This window comes from Diaporthe batatas, assembly GCF_019321695.1.
Source record: "Diaporthe batatas strain CRI 302-4 chromosome Unknown Contig00007, whole genome shotgun sequence".
Taxonomy (NCBI): Eukaryota; Fungi; Ascomycota; class Sordariomycetes; order Diaporthales; family Diaporthaceae; genus Diaporthe; species Diaporthe batatas.
The window spans coordinates 2,187,782-2,206,367 of record NW_025408554.1 but is presented as its reverse complement, the minus strand read 5'-3'; the positions used below and the strand labels follow the sequence as shown (position 1 = coordinate 2,206,367).

General features: G+C 57.2%; 6 protein-coding genes across 6 annotated transcripts; 3 read left to right on the top strand and 3 right to left on the bottom strand.

Moving 5' to 3' along the window:
* Window positions 1-42: 42 nt before the first annotated feature.
* On the bottom strand, window positions 43-6,429 carry KVR01_006493 (DNA-directed RNA polymerase II subunit RPB1). The gene is made up of 3 exons (XM_044787237.1): window positions 5,621-6,429; window positions 682-5,555; window positions 43-607 (listed from the first exon to the last, which is right to left on the bottom strand). The coding sequence occupies exons 1-3, from the start codon at window positions 5,975-5,977 to the stop codon at window positions 580-582; spliced, it is 5,259 nt and encodes a 1,752-aa protein (XP_044643924.1). The 5' UTR covers window positions 5,978-6,429; the 3' UTR covers window positions 43-579.
* An 839-nt stretch (window positions 6,430-7,268) lies between these two features.
* KVR01_006592 (tRNA guanylyltransferase) lies at window positions 7,269-10,927 on the top strand. The gene is made up of 4 exons (XM_044788465.1): window positions 7,269-9,403; window positions 9,460-9,549; window positions 9,625-9,801; window positions 9,884-10,927. The coding sequence occupies exons 1-4, from the start codon at window positions 9,390-9,392 to the stop codon at window positions 10,503-10,505; spliced, it is 903 nt and encodes a 300-aa protein (XP_044644023.1). The 5' UTR covers window positions 7,269-9,389; the 3' UTR covers window positions 10,506-10,927.
* KVR01_006998 (uncharacterized protein) lies at window positions 7,349-8,820 on the bottom strand (the record flags this gene model as incomplete). The annotated part of the gene is made up of 2 exons (XM_044787634.1): window positions 7,349-8,402; window positions 8,462-8,820. The coding sequence occupies 2 exons, from the start codon at window positions 8,818-8,820 to the stop codon at window positions 7,349-7,351; spliced, it is 1,413 nt and encodes a 470-aa protein (XP_044644429.1).
* A 232-nt stretch (window positions 10,928-11,159) lies between the features above and the next one.
* On the top strand, window positions 11,160-13,364 carry KVR01_006504 (ubiquitin domain-containing protein DSK2). Its single transcript, XM_044781481.1, has 2 exons — window positions 11,160-11,916; window positions 11,996-13,364. Exons 1-2 carry the CDS (start codon window positions 11,473-11,475, stop codon window positions 12,989-12,991), a joined length of 1,440 nt encoding a protein of 479 aa, XP_044643935.1. The 5' UTR covers window positions 11,160-11,472; the 3' UTR covers window positions 12,992-13,364.
* Window positions 13,365-13,589: 225 nt separating this feature from the next.
* KVR01_006804 (nitrogen permease regulating protein NPR2) lies at window positions 13,590-15,278 on the top strand (the record flags this gene model as incomplete). The annotated part of the gene is made up of 4 exons (XM_044794636.1): window positions 13,590-13,632; window positions 13,726-13,973; window positions 14,111-14,309; window positions 14,383-15,278. 4 exons carry the CDS (start codon window positions 13,590-13,592, stop codon window positions 15,276-15,278), a joined length of 1,386 nt encoding a protein of 461 aa, XP_044644235.1.
* A 342-nt stretch (window positions 15,279-15,620) lies between these two features.
* On the bottom strand, window positions 15,621-18,306 carry KVR01_006562 (tyrosine--tRNA ligase MSY1; the record flags this gene model as incomplete). The annotated part of the gene is made up of 4 exons (XM_044783472.1): window positions 15,621-15,673; window positions 15,739-17,285; window positions 17,357-17,502; window positions 18,283-18,306. The coding sequence occupies 4 exons, from the start codon at window positions 18,304-18,306 to the stop codon at window positions 15,621-15,623; spliced, it is 1,770 nt and encodes a 589-aa protein (XP_044643993.1).
* Window positions 18,307-18,586: the final 280 nt, after the last annotated feature.

Below are 18,586 nucleotides of genomic sequence, written 5' to 3'. Positions count from 1 at the left end.
TCCCGCCCTGGAAGCTGCTGATTCGCACAGCCCCCTCCCTCACCCGCTCTAGCAGCACTCTTCTCAGCGCTTCGGCTTGGCAGTCAGTCATGGCCCAAGTACTACAGTAGTGCTTTTGTTTACATACTTTTTTTTTTCTTCTCTTTCTTTCTCTTTCTTCTTCTTCTCATTCACTGCTTAAGTCAATGTTCCAAGGCTATGCAAAGCCCCCATCTACCTGCCTATATGTGCCCATGTTTTGTGTGTCTAAGGCGCTCCAGATGTCCTTACCGCCCACGTCTCATCCTGTCAGTCTGCCTGCCTTTCCCTATCGCTACCCGTGTTCCCACCTTGGCTTCCTTTCGTGTTGGTACAATTACTTCGCCTCAAACCTCACCTTCCCAGTCAACTTCTCTCGATTTCCCTTTTGCCGGTCCGTACCGCATCTTCACTCTGTCACCCTCGGGTTTTGCTTCCCGTGTAGAGCACTTTGCTCGAGCCCGAATCGTGCGGGCCTTCCCCAGATGGCTCGACTTGGGCTCCGTCTACGACATGCGCTAGCCGGTCATCCACCACCCACTCGTCGACATTACACCAACGCTAATCATTAGTGGGCGAGGTTGGTGAGCTGCAAAGTGAATTAGCATCGCTCTCTACTCTCTACTCACACACAAGATGGAACAGCCATCTTCATCGACTTACTACTGATCGTGCCCGCTGCCATCTCGTCCAGGAGTCGGAGCGTGGTACTGAGGCGAGGTTGGTGAGTAGCTCGGACTCGTCGGAGACACGTTCTGCCCGGGTGACCGTTGGTAGGTAGGGCTTGTGGGCGAGTACGCGTCAGGAGAGGTTGGAGACCACGTGGGAGACGCGGGGGAGTATCGAGGGGACGTGGCGTGGACGTTTGGTGATGTTGGGCTGTAGTTTGGGCTCGCTGGCGAGTATGACGGAGAAGTCGGCGAGCCTCCGTAGTTCCCAGCCGGTGACGTAGGCGAGTATTTGGGTGCCGACGGGGATGTTGGCGAGTAGCTCGGCGAGGTCGGGCTGTAGTTTGGACTGGCCGGGCTGGTGGGCCGCATCAAGGGCGACGTCTGTGAGTATGATGGCGAGTTTGGACTGAAAGTTGGAGACGAGGCACCGAAGCGGGAGCCCACATCAATCATTGGTGAGCTGGGCGAGTATGCACCCATGGGAGATGATGGGGAATACCCTGCGCCCTGGTTGCCATATGGGGATGTCGGTGAGGTCGGAGCAAAAGGGCTCGTAGCACGTGGGCTGGTTGCCGAGTACCCAGGAGCCCCACCCAGGCCAAACCCACCACCGTACTCCGTGTTGAAGCCTCCCGGTGTCTCGGACCCTGCGCCGATGATGGGTGAGAAGTTGCCTGGCGCCGGAGACATGATTCCCAGGAAGCCGCCCGTGTCCGCCATAGGGGAGCCCGTATCGTATGGTGTCGCTGCGCCCTCCAATGGGCTGCCCTTGACGGTCATGCCGGGCATGAGTCCCATGCGCGAGTTGTCCGATATCACCGTCTCCAGCATCTTGGGATCCAGCTGCACTTCAAAGTGACCTGTCCCCATTGGGGCCAACTGGCCGAGCATCACGTTCTCGGAAATACCACGGCAGTCGTCTAGCTCGCCCGTGGCTGCGGCCTCCAGAAGGATCTCGACCGTTTCTTCGAAGGAACAGCGCATGAGCGCACCAGTGTCGGCGCGGTTGATGCCGTGGCGCGTGACCGCAGCGATGCTGCCGCGGTATGTCATGACATCAACCAGGAGAGCCAGATGGCGGTGATTGACGTAGGATCCGTCAAACGCCAGCACGTTCGTCAGCTCCGAGAGTAAAGCAGATCGTGCCGCCTCGATGCCGAAGACATCAATGATCTGATGCAGCTGGTTAGTGGTTGTCCGCCTCGTGTCAACGCCGTCAACGGCGAGGACCTGGCGCAGGGCAGTGCCGGTGGTGTCGAGATAAGACTCTTCGCAGTCAGCGTCGCCCTGCTTCGCCTTGAGTGAGCCGTCCGGCATCTCTATCAGGCGGGCATTCTTGTTGATGAAGGCACGTTCGATGCCAGGCACGCCACGAATGGTGAGCTTGTCCAACAAGTGCGTCTCAAGACGCTTGAGCATGACGTCTTCCTCCATGTCGTCATCTTCTGCATCGGCTTTGTCGCGGATTGAGCGGATGCGAATGATTTGTTCCTCATCGTTGTCATCGTTGAAGATGACAGCCAAATCATCAGAATACTCGTCTTTGAGCCGCTGAGCCACGTCCTCAACTCCCAGTTCCTTGTCGAGCATCTTTTGACGGTCCAAGGAGATTCGAAGGACCCAGCGAGTCTGACGATCAAGGTCCTCGGTCTGTGGGGTCTCGAGAAGAAAATACGCCTCAATCATGTCCATGTCCTGGGGGATTATGGTTTCCCGAACATCCGGGTCATAGAAGATCTCCGTCTTTGACGTGACGGACCTCAGGTTCGTGTGCTCAGTAAGACTTCGCAACGTCTTCGCCGCGTCTTGTGATAAATCGTCGCCTTCAAGGTAAACCTGCATCGAAGGAGTCTTAATATCACTAGCGACGTTGAGGATCTCCTTGAGACGAGGCACGCCGAGAGTGACGTTCTTGGAGGCAACACCAGTGAAGTGGAACGTGTTGAGCGTCATTTGTGTCGCAGGCTCTCCAATTGACTGCGCGGCGAGAACACCAACCATCTCTCCAGGGTTGACCATTGACCTCGACCAGCGGTTCTCTAGCTCTCCGAGGATGTGGTCGAAGGCTATGCGAGGGAGGCGGAGCTGGACTGCGAGACGCCTGAAAGCCAGACGCGACCGTAGGTGGGCCTTGAAGAGGATCGTTGCGCTCTCATTGGCCTCCTTGGAAATGGGGTCCTCACCGGGGACGACCACCATGCGCCTCATGAACGCGTCGACGGCCGGGATCACGTCGGAAGGCTTCATATCACTTCGCTTGGTGAGGTCAACCTTGAAAAAGGAGATGGTGCTGTCGATCAACCGTATGATGTTTAGGGGGAGCTGCATCATAGTCTCATCCTTGCCCCGTGACAGCATTATTTCGCGAACCGCCCGGCGGGCCGTGGACAGACGTTCGAACTCCGCGTCCAGCAGTTGCTGCTCTTCGATGTTGCTCGCGAGGTGACTTCCATATTCCAGAGCGTTGGTCAACGTGTGGGAGTCCTCGACGAGGTCAAGCTTGTAGCGCCTCTCAAAGTCCTTGTCGGAGATGGTCAAGAAATCAACCTTCTGTTTTTCGATGTGCATGCCATCAAGGCCGTCTTCGCCATAGATGAACTGTATAATATCATTCAAGGAGTTTCGAACAGTGCCATCATACTTCGCCGTGACGTCCTCAAGCGCCTTGACTAGTCGGCGCTGGATGTAACCAGTTTCAGCGGTCTTGACAGCGGTATCGATCAAACCCTCACGACCGGCCATAGCGTGGAAGAAGAATTCGGTGGGGGTGAGACCACGCAGGTAAGAATTCTCCACGAAGCCACGGGCCTCGGGCGAGTAGTCGTCCTTCGTAAAGTGAGGCAGTGTCCGGTATTTGAATCCAAAGGGAATCCTCTTTCCCTCAACGACCTGTTGGCCGACTAGGGCAGTCATCTGAGAGATGTTGATGGAAGAGCCCTTGGAGCCTGACCGAGACATGGTCACAGCGTTGTTTAAATCTTTCAGACTCTTCTCCGTTGTCGTACCGGCCTTGTCGCGAGCAGCGTTCAATTCCTTGGATACCTTGCTCTCAAAAGTCTCTCGAATACTCATTCCCGGGAGTGGCTCGAGCTTGTTCTCCGTCGCCTCGGTCACGATCTCCGCAACGATCTTTTTCTGTCCGTCAATGTCCTGCTGGATCTTGATGATAGTGTCCTTGTCAGGAATAGTATCACCGATTCCGATGCTGTGACCGTTGTGCAAGAGCCAGTAGTTCACAACACGTTGGCAGGCGTTGAGGAAACCCATTGCTGCATGTGGTCCGAGCTCGTTGTAGGTAATGTGTATGATGCCGCCAGCCGCAGCACCCACAATTTTCTTGGTAAGAAGGCCGTAAACGAGATCGCCATTGTGAATCCTGATCCCGCTGTCATCGATGGGGAGCTCGCTGCTACCTTGCTGCAGACTGACTTCTTTAGGGATGACCATGCTGATGATCTGTTTTCCAGTCCATCGGGGAGATGGGTGAAGTATGGCCGGGGTCGGTATGACGCCGTCCCAGTCCTCAACCCATAACATCAGGTTCATGACTTCTTCCTTGGTGAGAAACACGTCTCGACGGCAGAGCTTGTATGCGCCTGCCAGAGTGTCCTGCACGATCCCCATGAGTGGGGAATTCCGCTGAGGCGAGACGATGTTCAGGGGCACCAAGCACAGGTTCTGAACCTCAGCACGCGTCTCCTCGGTCTGGGGAACGTGGAGGTTCATCTCATCGCCGTCAAAGTCAGCGTTGTACGGAGAGGTGACGGATAAGTTCAGCCGGAATGTGGAGTATGGCATGACCTTGACGCGGTGCCCCATCATGGACTCCTTGTGTAGCGAGGGTTGTCGGTTGAAGATGATGTAGTCCCCATCGATGAGATGACGCTCCACCTTCCAACCGTACTCCAGGGTAATCTGACTGGCGCGCTTGTGATGGCGCAAATCGATCCTGGTGCCGTCGGAGCGTATGACGTATTTGGCACCTGGGTGCTCGTTCGGGCCGTTCTCAACAAGCTGATGCAAGCGGTGAATATTGTAAGGAGTCACAGTCTCCGGGTAGGTCAGAGTTCTCGCGATGCTTCGAGGCACACCGACTTGGTCCAAGGAAATGTTTGCGTCACCTGTGATGACAGTGCGCGCAGAGAAATCCACGCGCTTGCCCATTAGATTGCCTCGGAGACGGCCCTCCTTGCCCTTGAGGCGAGCACGGATGGCCTTTACTGGCCGGCCACTCTTCTGCAACGCGCGTGGGGTGCCAGCGATATCGTTGTCCATGTAAGTTGCGACGTGATATTGAAGGAGTTGCTCGAAGTCGTTTAGAATGTGCATTGGAGAGCCCTCGGACAGTGCCTGTTTCACATTGCCATTAGCACGGATGATATCACCGAGCTTGTAGGTCAGATCGTCTTCGTTGCGAAGGCCTTGGCCAGTGCCGTCCATGCTGATCGATGGCCGGACAGGTGGTGGAGGCACAGGAAGTACTGTGACGATCAGCCACTCGGGACGCGCATAGTCCTTGTTCAGCCCCATATCCTCGAGATCAGCATCAGAGATTCGTCGAAAGATTTCGTGCACCAGCTTTGGCGGCAAGGGCTTCTTCTCGATGGTCTTGCCCCCGCCATCCTCGTTCTCACGCTGAAAATGCTGTTGAAGCTGCAGTGCCTGTTGACGGACCGCGGGTTGGGCATTGCCACATCCACCGTGGTTATGGGGCGGGGGCTTGTTCTTGTTCTCCGGATCAAACTCCTCGTCCTTTTTGGAAGACTCGTTATCGCAGCGCTTCTTCTTCTTGCAAACCTCCCAGACCCGGGCAAATCGGGCTTTCGGGTCTCGTGTCGCGACGGCGGCCGCAAACTCATCGTCACTCTACAGTCGGTGGAATCAGCAATCAGCAGACTTTTAGACGTCCACAACAATCAAGCTAGACCAACCCTATCAGCCAACACCTTGCTGCAGCTATGGCAGACGATCTCGAGGATCTTCTTGGTCTTCTTCAGGAAACCAGGGTGGAAGACGGGCGTGGCCAGCTCGATGTGGCCGAAATGACCGGGGCATTCGGACATGCTCTCAGTGCATGTCTTGCACTTGAATTGCCTATCGACAGAGCCAAGGCGAGGGTCATTGAGACCTTCTTGTCGTGGTTTCGTTCTGGTCTCGTCCATGGTCTCGGGATACTGAATGTGCGCCACACTCATATTCTTGATCTCCTCAGGAGACATGACTCCAAACTGTATCTCTTGAATTGTCTTGAGGGGCGCACTAGAGTGCGCAAAATAAAGATTGGCCATCTTACGTGATGGGCCCAGGTGGGCTGGGCTGGGCGTGTCGGGAGTGCGACGGTGTGGATGTGACTGATTAGGGATCGTGGTCCAAACTTGTAATCGAGGCGAGGACGTGGTCGGTCGCCTGCGGTTCTGGCGCTAAAAGACAAAACGACGCAGACAGAATAGAATCAGAAGGAGATGCTTGACAAAGGCTTTTGACGATAGCAAGGTTGGCGCAACGATGTGTCGATGGACGGGATGGGGGGTTGTCCTCCGCGCTCTCAAACCTGGCCGGCCAAGGCCCCCAAGGAGCGACTCGTCGGTCGTGCCACCTCAGATTCAGTCGCTATCGCTGGGTGAAGGCAGAAAATCAATTTTGACGATGGTCTCGTTCAGATGCGGTATGGGATCGGCCACAGGATGGTGATGCGTGGTCTCCGACGCGTGCTGGCAAGAGGTTGTGATGAGGTTGGCAAATGGCTAGGCAGTTGAGGCGACTCTGGAAAATCCAGAGGAGTGATCTAGCCCGGCGCTGGACGTGAGAGGCCTGTGCACTGCACTAACTACACGCGGCGGCAAAGAGTGGGTCCTTGCAATACCTCAATGTTGGGGGTGGCAGGAGACTTGGAGGTACTCCGTAGTGTACCTACCTACCTAGGTACCTAGGTACATCCCTAGGTAGGGATGTACTGGCAGAAGAACCCCCCCTGAGGGGTTCTAGCTCACTAGGGGTACACTAAAGTTCACTAGGGGTACAAAATCTGGCTAGGGGTACAGAATCTCAAAACCTCATGGGAGGCACAAACCACCGAGAGCCGCTCTTGCTGAGCAGAAGGGCTGGCTGGGGCGAAGGGGGCGAGCCCCGGAGCGCGAAGCATAGCGGAGGGCCGCGAGTAGGGCCGGTAGGCACGACCCGAGTTCCCAGAGGACCAACCCGCCCTGTTTGTGTTCCTCAAGAATCTCGAAGCGGCTATCGGTCTCTCGTGAAGTTTTAAAATTTTGTACCCCTAGTAAGGTTTTGTACCCCTAGTGAGCTTTAGTGTACCCCTAGTGAGCACTATGCCCCCCCCTGAGGAGCTTCAAGCGACCATGTGGCAGCGGCCCCATGCAACGTATCTTGGACAACAGCTGCCCCCAAATGTGCGACTGCCTTCCGGTTGCGATTTTTGGCCCGTCGTACTCGCTCACCCCTTTGCTGGCTGACGCTTACTTTCGAGTTCATACTCTGGCACTCGGGTACTTCACCCACCCACTGCAGAGCAGAGCCTGTACGTGGCAGAATACGGGGTTGTGCTACCGTAGTTGGCAGGTCCCACATGCCAGCGGCACCTCTCACTGGTTAGATATCGGGGGCTGTATAGTATGCCAGCGTTGTAGTATGTCATAGAACACAAATTACCTCTTTCTGGCTCTTCCTCTGTTGCCTGTCTTTTTGCCTGACTTTTCCTCTGCCCCTGTCGCCTCTCCGCTCGCGTCCGCGCCGTCCCCAGGACTTCTCCGTCTGACGGTCCCTGTTGACACAGCAACGAATTCTTCCTCACTGTCCGAGTCTCCTAGATTGAAAAGAATCGGCATCTCAAACCCACCCGGATGATCGCCAACACCTACCAATCCAATGGTCATGACGTCAACATCCCCATCTTCCTGATCCAGCTTGCGCTTCTTGATCTCCTCCTGGGGGTGGATGTCAAACTCGTCCTCCCTTTCCATGTACTCGACATTCTCCTCCACCTCGACAAAATCCGGCGCCAAGGCTGACCAGCGCTGTGGGCTCGTCACACTCCAGATGTTGATACGGCCAGTCTCTAGTCCACATGCTGCCAGTAAGGCCTTGGAAGGGTGCCATTCTATGACGCCCTGCTCTTCTTTGGGCCCCTCAAGCATCCGCACGAGGCTCCCGTGCCCACGCTCCCAGATGTATAGCTCGTGGTTGTTGTACGTGGAGGCCACCACGTACTCTCCTGTGCAGCTGAAGGTGACGTGGTTCCAGGAGCAGCGATTCACCACATCCTCAAACTTGTGCTCGATAGGCAGCTGGATCGTATCGGAGTCGAGATCCTCTGCTGAGAGGTCGGGTAGGTGAAACGTCTTGATGACCTTGTCCTGGCCATTTACGAGCAGCCCCCGCCCTGACCGCGTCAGCTTGAGCGTTGTGACTACACCGCTGCACACCTTGAGTTGTGTGTATATTATCTCGTGGGTTCGCGCGTCGATGATGTTCAGATTGCCCTTGCTCGTGCCCGCGAGAATGTGGTCGCCGGACTTGGTGTAGATCGTCACTGTGGTCATATGCCTCGCGTCATCCTTCTTCTGGCGTGCTCTCTTCTCTGCGTCTTCTTCGACCTTGACGCGCCTGGGTGCTGTTGCTAGGACGTGTTTCTGTGCAACGGGCTCAGATATGTCGACAAGGAGTGGTTGCTCTTCGTAGAGGGAAACGACAAACTGAAGGCTGGGGCCGGTCAGTGCTGGCTGGCTCGTGGGGTCACCCGAGATGGTGGGTGTACTGACTGGTTCAAAGGGTGAAGCTCTGCAATGTACACGGGTGCCTTAAATCGGACCTGGCGGTGAGGTTTCCCATCCTTGAGATCCCATAGTACTGCCTTCCACCCCTGGCACGCGGACAACAGGTATCGCCCACACCGGGACCAACTCAGGGAAGAAATGCTCTTTGAATGGCCCCGGAGCTTGCGAGCGACACCCATGGTGTCCAGGTCCCATATTACGACAGTACCATCAACGCGGCCTGAGGCGAGATAATCGCCCTTGTGGTTGAAGCGCAGACATGTCGCATGGCCGGATCGGATGGTGTTGGTGATGTTTTCGGGGTAGTCCTGGAGGAGATAGTCGTCTGAGAGCAACAGATTCATCTCTGGCGAATTTTATGCCCCGTGTGTAGGCTTAAGAGCTGCAGCCGGTTGCCTTGGCCCAAGGGCGACCCTGAGACATGGACGTGACGGTGTTTTGTGGTGCACTTGGTCGGGCTGGTCCCGATCTGCAAGGCTGAGAATAGCTGGGGTGGTCGATCATCTCTGGCTGGCTGGCGGCTGGCTGGAAATTTTGGGAGTGACGCTATGATGCAAGGGTCGGGCCCCAGACCCATTGGCGCGGCGGGGAGTCGTCAGGGATCCAGCTGCCAGCTGCCACATGCCGCGTGGGGGGCCCGCTTCATCCCAAAAACCCGGAGCCGGTGCTGGCACCGCACGGTCATACACTAGGATTGAGCATTTGAGCATTTGTTCTGTTGGTGCGGACCGCTCTACCCAGCCTACCTAGGTAGCAAGGAGATACTGGAAGAGATCCATTGCTCTTCTGAACTCATGCAAGTACTTAAAGTACACGGCCACAACTTCCCAAGCCCCTGCTGAACGCAAATCTGCGATTCTTTTCTCTTCTTCCCTCCTTTTCCAAGAGAAGCACAACCACCGAGGCAATAGAAATGGCAAATTCAAAGTGCGCTCTATCTCATCTTGAGCTCGAAGTTGTAAACATGACTCACCGCCGTGCAGATGGGAGTATGTCAAGCAGTTTGAACAGCCAGACCACCTGCTGCCCAACACTTGGATTGTGGTGAGGATAGACGGTCGTGGGTTCACCAAGTAAGCCAGCGAGCCGGCAGAATTTCAGCCACCGCTCCGTATGCCGAGCCACACACACAAACTGACAGTCGCCAGGTTTGCGAGCAAGTATTCGTGGGAAAAGCCCAACGACAAAAGGGCTTTGGACCTCATGAACGACGCTGCCAAGGCAGTGGTGACTGAGATGCCAGACCTGGTCGTCGCGTATGGCATCAGTGACGAGTACAGCTTTGTCTTGCACAAGACTTGCTCGCTGTTCGAGAGACGAGAGAGGTGAGCCCGAGCCGAGCCGAGCCTGCGCCCGCACCTGCTGAGCAAACCCGCGCGGAGCCAACGTCCTATTGACAAGTATAAGCAAGCTGGTGACCACTATTGTGTCGACATTTACATCTTACTACATCTACCTCTGGTCCCAGTACTTCCCCGACCGGCCGCTGTCGCCTCCTCTCCCCAGCTTTGACGGCAGGGCAGTCTGCTACCCCTCCGTGCCGAACCTGCGGGACTACATGAGCTGGCGACAAGCCGACTGCCACATCAACAACCTCTACAACACAGCCTTCTGGTCCCTGGTCCTTCGAGGGGGGATGGACAGCCAGCAAGCGGAGAAGGCACTTGCGGGGACAGTGTCCGGGGACAAGAATGAGCTGTTGTTCTCCAGATTCGGGATCAATTACAACAACGAGCCGGAGATTTACAGGAAGGGCAGCGTCATGTTCAGGGAGTACGAGCTGGCTGAGCCCGGGAGCCACAACGCAGCTGCGGAGGCAGAAAGCACCGCCGAGCCGGCTCAGCTGTCCAAAAGCCAATCCGAGAGGGAGAAAAAGAAGCGTGCCAAGGCCAAGGTTGTAATTGAACACCTGGATATCATCAAAGATGAGTTCTGGGATCGGCGGCCCTGGATTCTCTCTAACAAGCCCGGGAAGACACGGTCGCAGGTGACGAGGGAAGCAGTATCGTCGATCGGGGGTCTGCCGTGATCGAGGATCAAGCAGCTCATCTTGGGAAAGCCCAGCGTGGCCGCCGGCTATCCATGCCCGTCCACCTTCTGCCCACGTAGACAGGTAGCATGGGACTGTAGTGATATAGAACAAGAAAAGAGAGGCAGCCACAGATTTTGAGCGGGTGGGTTCGGCCCGGCAATCCTGCTTGTTCACTTGGAGCAGCAAGACAAGATAAGACTGACGAACCAGGATGTGGGCGTCGGGGTTGAAGCGTGGGTGATAGGGCCGAGTGAGAGCCGCTTGCCTATAGGGCCTGAGCGATGTGACCACTTGGGGTGAATTGAGACGTGGCATCATGAGCTTCCAGCGGCCGGTTTGAGCCACTCAAGAGAGGAACAGATAGAACATGGTGGATGGCAAACGAACAACCAGTGGGCCGCTGGAGTCCGGCTCATTCGGCCCCCCGGATTGCGTGCATGCACTACTACCTACCTAGGTACCTGGGTACCTACCCACCTGGGCAGGTAGGTACTGTGTAGGCCAAGGGGCTGGCCTCATCTATCTCGAGTCACTCCGGCTTGTAATATGAGCAGACCTGGTCTGCCCCAAGCAATGCCTGCCACCCGTGCGTGGCCAGGCAGCGCAACTCTCGGTAGTACTGTATTCCTCCAGCCTTTCCTTCCACGCCCTGCCGACCCGTCTTCGCATCCTCGCATCCTCACATCACTTCGTCTTTTCATCAATTGATGTCCCAAGAGGTCACCAGGCCTGTTGCACGTATCTTCGCGACTGCAGCTACCTCTTTATCCCTCAATCTTGGTCTGCCGCACACACCGGTCCCATTCCTGCTGCTGGCCCCATCCACACAGTCCTGATCCTGCTCGCAGGCTGCTACCCCGCGAGGCAACGGAGCCCACGACGTCACGACAGCCATCCGTTCGTAACACCACCCGCGCGCCCCTCAACTTTCCCCAAGGTCCCAGCACGCACTGCCGCAGGCAAAATGTCCGACAAGGCGGAGGAGCCCACTTCCGCTGAGGCTCAGATCACTTTCAAGGTGAAGGCCTCGGGCGACAAGAACCATCAGATCACCATGGCCGAGGCAGCCACTGTTGGCGAGCTCAAGACCAAGCTTGCCACTGAGCAGTATGAGAACATCCCCGTCGAGCGACAGCGCCTGATCTACTCGGGACGCGTCATGAAGAACGAGGATACCTTGGCCTCATACAAGGTCAAGCCAGGCAATACCATACACCTCGTCAAGAGCGCCGCCAGCAATCCTGCCCCTGCCCCGAGCGCATCCTCGTCCTCACCCGTTCCTCAGGCCGTGCCAAGCAACATGGCAGCTGGCACCTCTGCCAACAACCTCCTGGCCGGCCTGACCGGAGCTCGCTTTGCCGGCCATGCCAACCTGCCCAGCGCCAACATGTTTGGTGCTGATGGAGGTGTAAGGATCACGCCCTCTGCCCTTCTGACCATCCCAGCCAACCGTTGCCAGCCTCATACTGACCGACCCCTCCCGCCAGATGGGCGCACCCCCGAGTGAGGACCAGATGGCAGACATGCTCTCCAACCCCAACGTCGCCCAAGCCATGAACGAGGCCCTGAACAACCCTCAGTTGGTCGACGTCATGATACAGTCGAACCCCATGCTGCGAGACAACCCAAACGCCCGCGAGATCATCCAGTCGCCCTTCTTCCGCAACATGCTCACCAACCCCGATATGCTACGGACAGTCGCCCAGATGCGGCGGTCCATGGGCGGTGGCGCTGGCGGTGAAGCCTTCCCAGCCCCTGGCGCCACAGACACGACCCCGGCCGATTCCGCCGGTGCCGGCGCCGGCACCGGTTCAGGTGGAGCAAACAACGCACAAGCCTCGCAGTTTCCCTTCATGATGCCGGGATTATTTGGCGGGCCCGGTGCGGGTACGGCCGGAGGTTTTGGTGGTGCGGGGAGCCAAGGCGCCAACCCGTTCGCTGCGCTTTTCAACCCCTTCGGCGCGGCGGCTCCGGCGGCTCCCCAGACCGGCGCCGGGGCTGCTGGTGCTCCTGGTACTACCAATACCACGCAGACGTCCTCCGGCGACAACTCTGCTCAGCGGGGTGCCTCTGGTGGAGACACTGGCTCGGCACAGCCTAGGGAACCCGGCAACAACTCGCAACCGCCAAATCCGTTCGCCGGACTGTTCGGCGGCCCACAGGGAGGCGCTGCGAACCCCTTTGGGATGACGCCCGAGATGATGCAGAACTTTGCGCAAATGATGAGAGGTGCACCTCAGGGAGGTGCTACGAACCCCTTTGGGATGACGCCCGAGATGATGCAGAACGTGGTGCAGAACCTCATGGGCGGTGCGGCTGAGCCTGCCGCCCCAGCCGACACACGACCACCTGAGGAGCGCTACGCTGAGCAGCTCAGCCAGTTGAACGAGATGGGGTTCTACGATTTTGACCAGAACGTGGCAGCGCTGCGCCGCAGCGGTGGTAATGTGCAAGGCGCGGTCAACTTCCTGCTAGGGGGGTAAACATTGACCACTGGATGAGCTTGATCCGGACAGCTCTTGGTTGTGGGTGCGTCTCTGCGAAGCATTGTGCTGGATGTGGCGAGGATGGGAGTTCAGGAGTCTTATGTTGCGGGTAGTCGAGCAATACGTTATCAGGACATGGGGCCTAGGAACTGATAAGGAACCCAGGCCCCGATCCTCCAAGCCCCGCGAACGGCACTGTCCTTGGTGTCTTGCAACATTGTATAATGCCAAAATGCCAATGTGGGATGCCAGAGTGCGGGGCACCAAGGCCGTAGATCTAGCTTCCCGATGTCGAGAGTGCTACAGCGGGAACTGCGACGTCGACGAAGGTGAACGTAGGTGAGTGGAGGTTCAGGGTCTAACCCTACACATGGTAGACTAAGAGTAGGGCCTGTCATCCCGCCATTAGTTTTCTACCTTGCCGCTCCTCTCTGCTGCAATCAATTGGATCCTCGAAGACGCGGTGATTGTCTCCTCTCTTGGGGGATTCACAGGGCAGACCCTGCGCGTACTTACGAGTGGCACGTGAAGATGAGACTACCAGCTCGTTCGTGACCGACCTCGATATGTTCAAGAGCAGGGGCAAACAGGCAAGATGATACAGGGTATCTTCTACGCACGGTTCTTCCCTCAGGAAGGTCAGTAAGACGGCATCCTTAACACCAATTCGAGTGATCCATGATTGCTCCAGTGGATTTTTTAGACAGCGGTTGGGCTGAGACGCGTGCCAGGAACCAAGATCGTTGCTCAGTCGCCCCCGGGCTGCATCGTGCCGGAGGGAGCGGGGCCTCAGAGGAAGCCTTGCCTATTCGATTTCGACGTAATGCAAGAGTACATTATCCCGCGCAAGGCGTTCTTCAACCGCTTTGTCGCCGTCAATGAGCCCGAGGGCAAGTACACGGTGCTGGGGCTGCCGGTGGCCATCGCCCACCCCAAGTACCAGCGCAATGAGTTCATCTTCAACTTTGGCCTTGTAGTTGTCAGTCTGCCTTCTCCCCCCCTGCCCCCGGCCCCATTCCCAGTCCGTCCCCGGTCGCCGTGGTCACTGAGCTCCTGAGCGGGGATGGGCACAGGCTACAGCCCCTTTCTGACCTGAAATGAGCATGCTGTCCATAGGAGAGCGATGTCGACCAGATCCCCTATGAGAGGGTCGTGCGGCGGATCGCAGTCACGTTCGCCGAGATGGAGAAGCAGAACGAGTATCTGAGCCGCGACCAGAGTGGGAGCAACGATGGAGGAAGGAGGCCGATTGGGAGCCTGCTGGAGATCATCAAGGAGGATCTGAACAATTACGGCGAGTGCATGATCCCAGTGGGTATGGCCTTCCCCCCGCATTCCTGCCCTCGCCTAGCACCATGTCATACCCTACTGACACCTGGTGCGCGTAGACGACGCCAACACCATCAACATGAAGCTATTCCCACACCATCGGCCTCCTCCAGAGGTCAAGGGCTGGCACGTCCCAGTTGCCAAGATGAAGTTCAGCGACGTGGTCGACCCAACTTGGGACTTGACGCTCCAGAAAGTCATCACCCACATCGACGGCGTGAGTGACGTCCGCCGCGTCGCCTTCAACGCCGACGTGAGCCTGGAACTCACCAAGATCGCACTCCGCCACCTCCTGTACTATGACACCATCCTGCTGCTGGACATGTTCTTCTTCAGCTCCTGTTACGCCCCGAGGCCCGGCATCCACGACTTCGTGGCCGACATGAGCGCCAACGACGGCTACTACACGACCACCGCAGACTCGGCCACGATCATGGATGGTCCCGGCGGAGCGGACGGCCCTGTGGCAGCCGGCGGGCCCGCAGTGGGCGGCACTATCGGCGGCGGCATCGTCGACGAGTGTGCCAACTATGTCTGCATCATGTCCTCAGGCCAGCGTGTCTCTGATTACCAACTCATCAAGCTCATGACGTCGTTCTGTGTCGGCCGGACGGTGGGCGAGTGGCTGCGCCTGCACATGGACGCCGGGCTTGACGTCCTGCGCCACGTCGACGTGCGGCGGCTGGTCCAGTTCGGGGTCATTAAGGGCTTGCTCTACAGGGTGCACAAATATGTCGTCTCCAAACAGTACCTTGCGGCCCTTGCTACGGGACAGAGTCGGCCCCTGGCCGCGCGGGATGGCCGGGCCGCCGGGGATCCGTTGCAGAGATATATGGACGGGTGCCACAATTTCGACCAGGTCATCACAGAGCAGAACGTGACGGATAAGGAGATCATGGAGAGGCTGAAAAGCTTCCCCGGTCCTACGGGAGATCTGACAGTGCTGTACCGTTGAAGGAAGAGGGGGTTGTGGGTGATCTTTTTTTTTTTTCCTTCCTTTTTTTCCTTTTTTTTTTGGAGAGGGGGGGGGAGTGTGTGTGTGGTTGTCTTACACAATGTTGTCTAGTCTAGTCTGTGATAATGTACATGCCGACAGACTGCAAGCGGCGGCCAACAATTCCACATACATGTGAGCCGCCCTGGCGATGTGCCTGGCTGCCCGGGTCCTCCTCCGCTGCGGATTTGTGGTACGATGTACAGTCGTGACGCTGAACACGGAACCGGCCCTCGCGTCTCCGTAGCTCACCATTCGAATTCATCGCTCAGTTTCCTTACCCTTGCCGGCGACTTGTCCCGACTAGTTCCCCGTCTGCTTCGAGTCTTCCTCATTACCTGCTCGAGTTTCTCCAGCTGGTATCGTGATGTTGGCATGAAGACCTGTGACGCGATCAAAGGGTTTGTCTGATAAAGCTTACCTTCTGCACTGTCCTCACTTTCCACGAGCCCAGCGACTTCAGCATCTTCACTCCCCGTTTTGGCCATGCCATTAAGTCGCTGCATAGCTTTGCGAAATTTACCGGTATGAGGTTGGCCCGGATACTCCAGACCCAGTCTATCCCATTCCTCGTCGGCTATGAATTCGATGCAGCGGATATTGTGCTTGCCCTTGCGTAAGAGAAGAATTTGATCTTCAACGAGGAAATTCTTGTTCTGTTCGATATCCCACGTCTTGGCGGGGGTGAATTGCAACTGGTCATATCTCATGCCCACGTTGCTGGTGCCTTTCTGGCCCGGAGAACCGCCGATATACAAGCCCCCATTCTTGATGATCCTGTCGGCATCGGAAACACTCTGTGCGAGACCTGCCGCGCGGGCAATTCGTGCGAGTGAGAGCCCAAGGACATGCCGCGGCAGCTTCACGTCTATCCGGGGCCTGTTACTATGATTTGTCTGTTCAGGATCTACCGCGTACTGCGAAGGGTCTTGGGCCAAGCCCTCAGGAGCCTGCGGCGACAGATTGCCGCCATAGATGGCTTGATGCTGTGCCTGGGTCTCCCTCGCGACCTTGTGCCCGTGAACCAGCCAGACGACCTCGTAAGCCAAGAGGTGTTGGGCAACTCGCTTTGGCGGATTGGCTTGGTGCTCGTGCATCACCTCTGTTATCTTGCTAAGAGGGTGGAATGTGAAGAGCTTCAGGAGACTTTCCACTTGGTCGTCTCGGCGCCTGACCAGGTAGCCGTAAAGGTCATATGGCGTGGTCTTGAAAGGGTCGAGCCAGAGGGCATTGCCAGCACTCTTTCCAAATTTGACTCCGGAGGAGTCGGTAAGGAGCGGCACTGTGAAACCGATGGGCTGGTCAAATTCGCCGTTGGGAAGCCTTTCAGCCTCAGCGGGTTCGTTTTCGACACAAGCTTTGACACAGGCGGAGCCTGTGAGAATGTTCCCATACTGATCTGAGCCCCCAATCTGCATCTGGACGCCCTGCTGCTTGAGCAGCTCGTACCAATCCCAGGCTTGCATCATCGGGTAACAGAACTCGGCAAACGACATCCCCGAGCCGTCTTGCAGCCGATTCTTCACGCTGTCGCGTGACAGCAAGGGTCCCATCCTCATCTGGGTTCCCAAGCGTTTCATCACGTCTATCATCGGCAGCTTGAGCCACCAGGCATTGTTGTTGACGATGCCACGACGCCAAGCCCAATTTTTCTCGAATCCAAACCTCGCCGCTGCCATTTCGACATGCTTCCATATCGTGACAAGTTGGTAATGGATAGTCGCGAGGTTCTGGATGAGATCTTTCCTTGCCAACTGCGGACGGCTGTCGGTCCTGCCTGTGGGATCTCCTACTCGAGCGGTTGTGCCTCCGATGAGAGTGAAAGCACCGTAGCCGTGCATGTACATCCAGAATAGCGGCATAAATGGCAAGAGGTGGCCAAGATGGAGGGAGCTGGCGGTAGGGTCCACGCCCGCGTAGGCACTAATTCGTTTCCGTCTCATTGTCTCACGTATATGGTCGTTGGTGCTGTCCTCGTCAGATGGGAACGGGGGCGAGGTGCTGACTGATCTAGCAAGCCGTGCGCGGTGCTTACCTACCCTACAACGTCCTTAACGAAACCTCTGTCCTGGAGCTCGTCGAAAAGGTGCTTCCTTGTGCCCGCCTTTATCTCCTTTGCCTGATCTTGCCAGGCCTTCTCGGCATCCTTTTTCTTTTGGAGATACTTCAGGCCGATCCATCTTCTCTGGAGCCGTAGCGGTGGTAAAGGCCTTGATATGAAGCCTGAAGCCAACCTCAGATTCGAGTCCATGCCCGTGGCCTTGGCCACGGCGCGGGCCGGGGACGTTGTCGACGAGCGGATCATTGGAACCGTCATTAGTCAGGACCAGTGTGGCCTACGGCTTCGAGAAGCGAGAAGAGGCTTCCCAGAGGAAGAGTCGGGTTCGACTGATCAGTCCATGAAAAGAATGGCCCTGGGTGGGTTTGAGCCGTGTTGGGTACCCAGTGCGTGGCTGCGCTGCTGCTGCTTGCTTTGCTGCTCCAGAAATTTCTGGCAAGGAAGCCTTATCGACAAGAACTAGGCGGGTCGGCCGGCAGGCAGACCACCCGGCCTAGGGATGAGTTCACACTGTGTAGAATGCCGCAGAGGCACACGCTATCCTTGAGCCAATGGCAGCGCTGCTGATTGTAAAAAGCACTTGAGCACTTCGGGAGGCTGAGGGCCAAGTCGGCTTCGCCTCGGCTATTTGGTAGTGACATCCTGCACGCTCCAGACTTGGACCCGACACCTCGACTTTGCGCCCTCCTCAGCCGACGCAACGACACCCAAACTGAGCCCACACCCTCCGTCATCAACCGTGATTGTGACGCGCCGAACGGCCTGAGCGAAGATGGCATCCACTGCTCGTCCGGCCCTGCTGCGGCAGACCGCTGCTGCCTCGAGGTCGATGGCACCTTCGACCCGGGCTGGCCCGTCGATGCTCTCCCAGTCCCTGCTGGGGCCAAGCAGACAGTCCTCGCCCACGAGGCTCAGCATCCCCCAAGCCATGGCTTTCCACGCGAGCAGCCGCAGGAATCTGCTCCCCCCAGGCCCCCGTATGTCTGCTCGCCCACCACTCTTGTAAATCTGCCACTAACCGTGCTTGGTAGAGGTGATCCACGGCAGCGTCAACGAGCCAGCTCCCGTCCCAGAGCCATCTCCGTCCCACGGCCACTACCACTGGACCTTTGAGCGAGCCATGGCTGCCGCCCTCGTGCCGCTCTCAATCGCGCCCTTCGCCGCCGGCTCCTTAAACCCCACCCTTGACGCCTTGCTCGCCACTACCTTG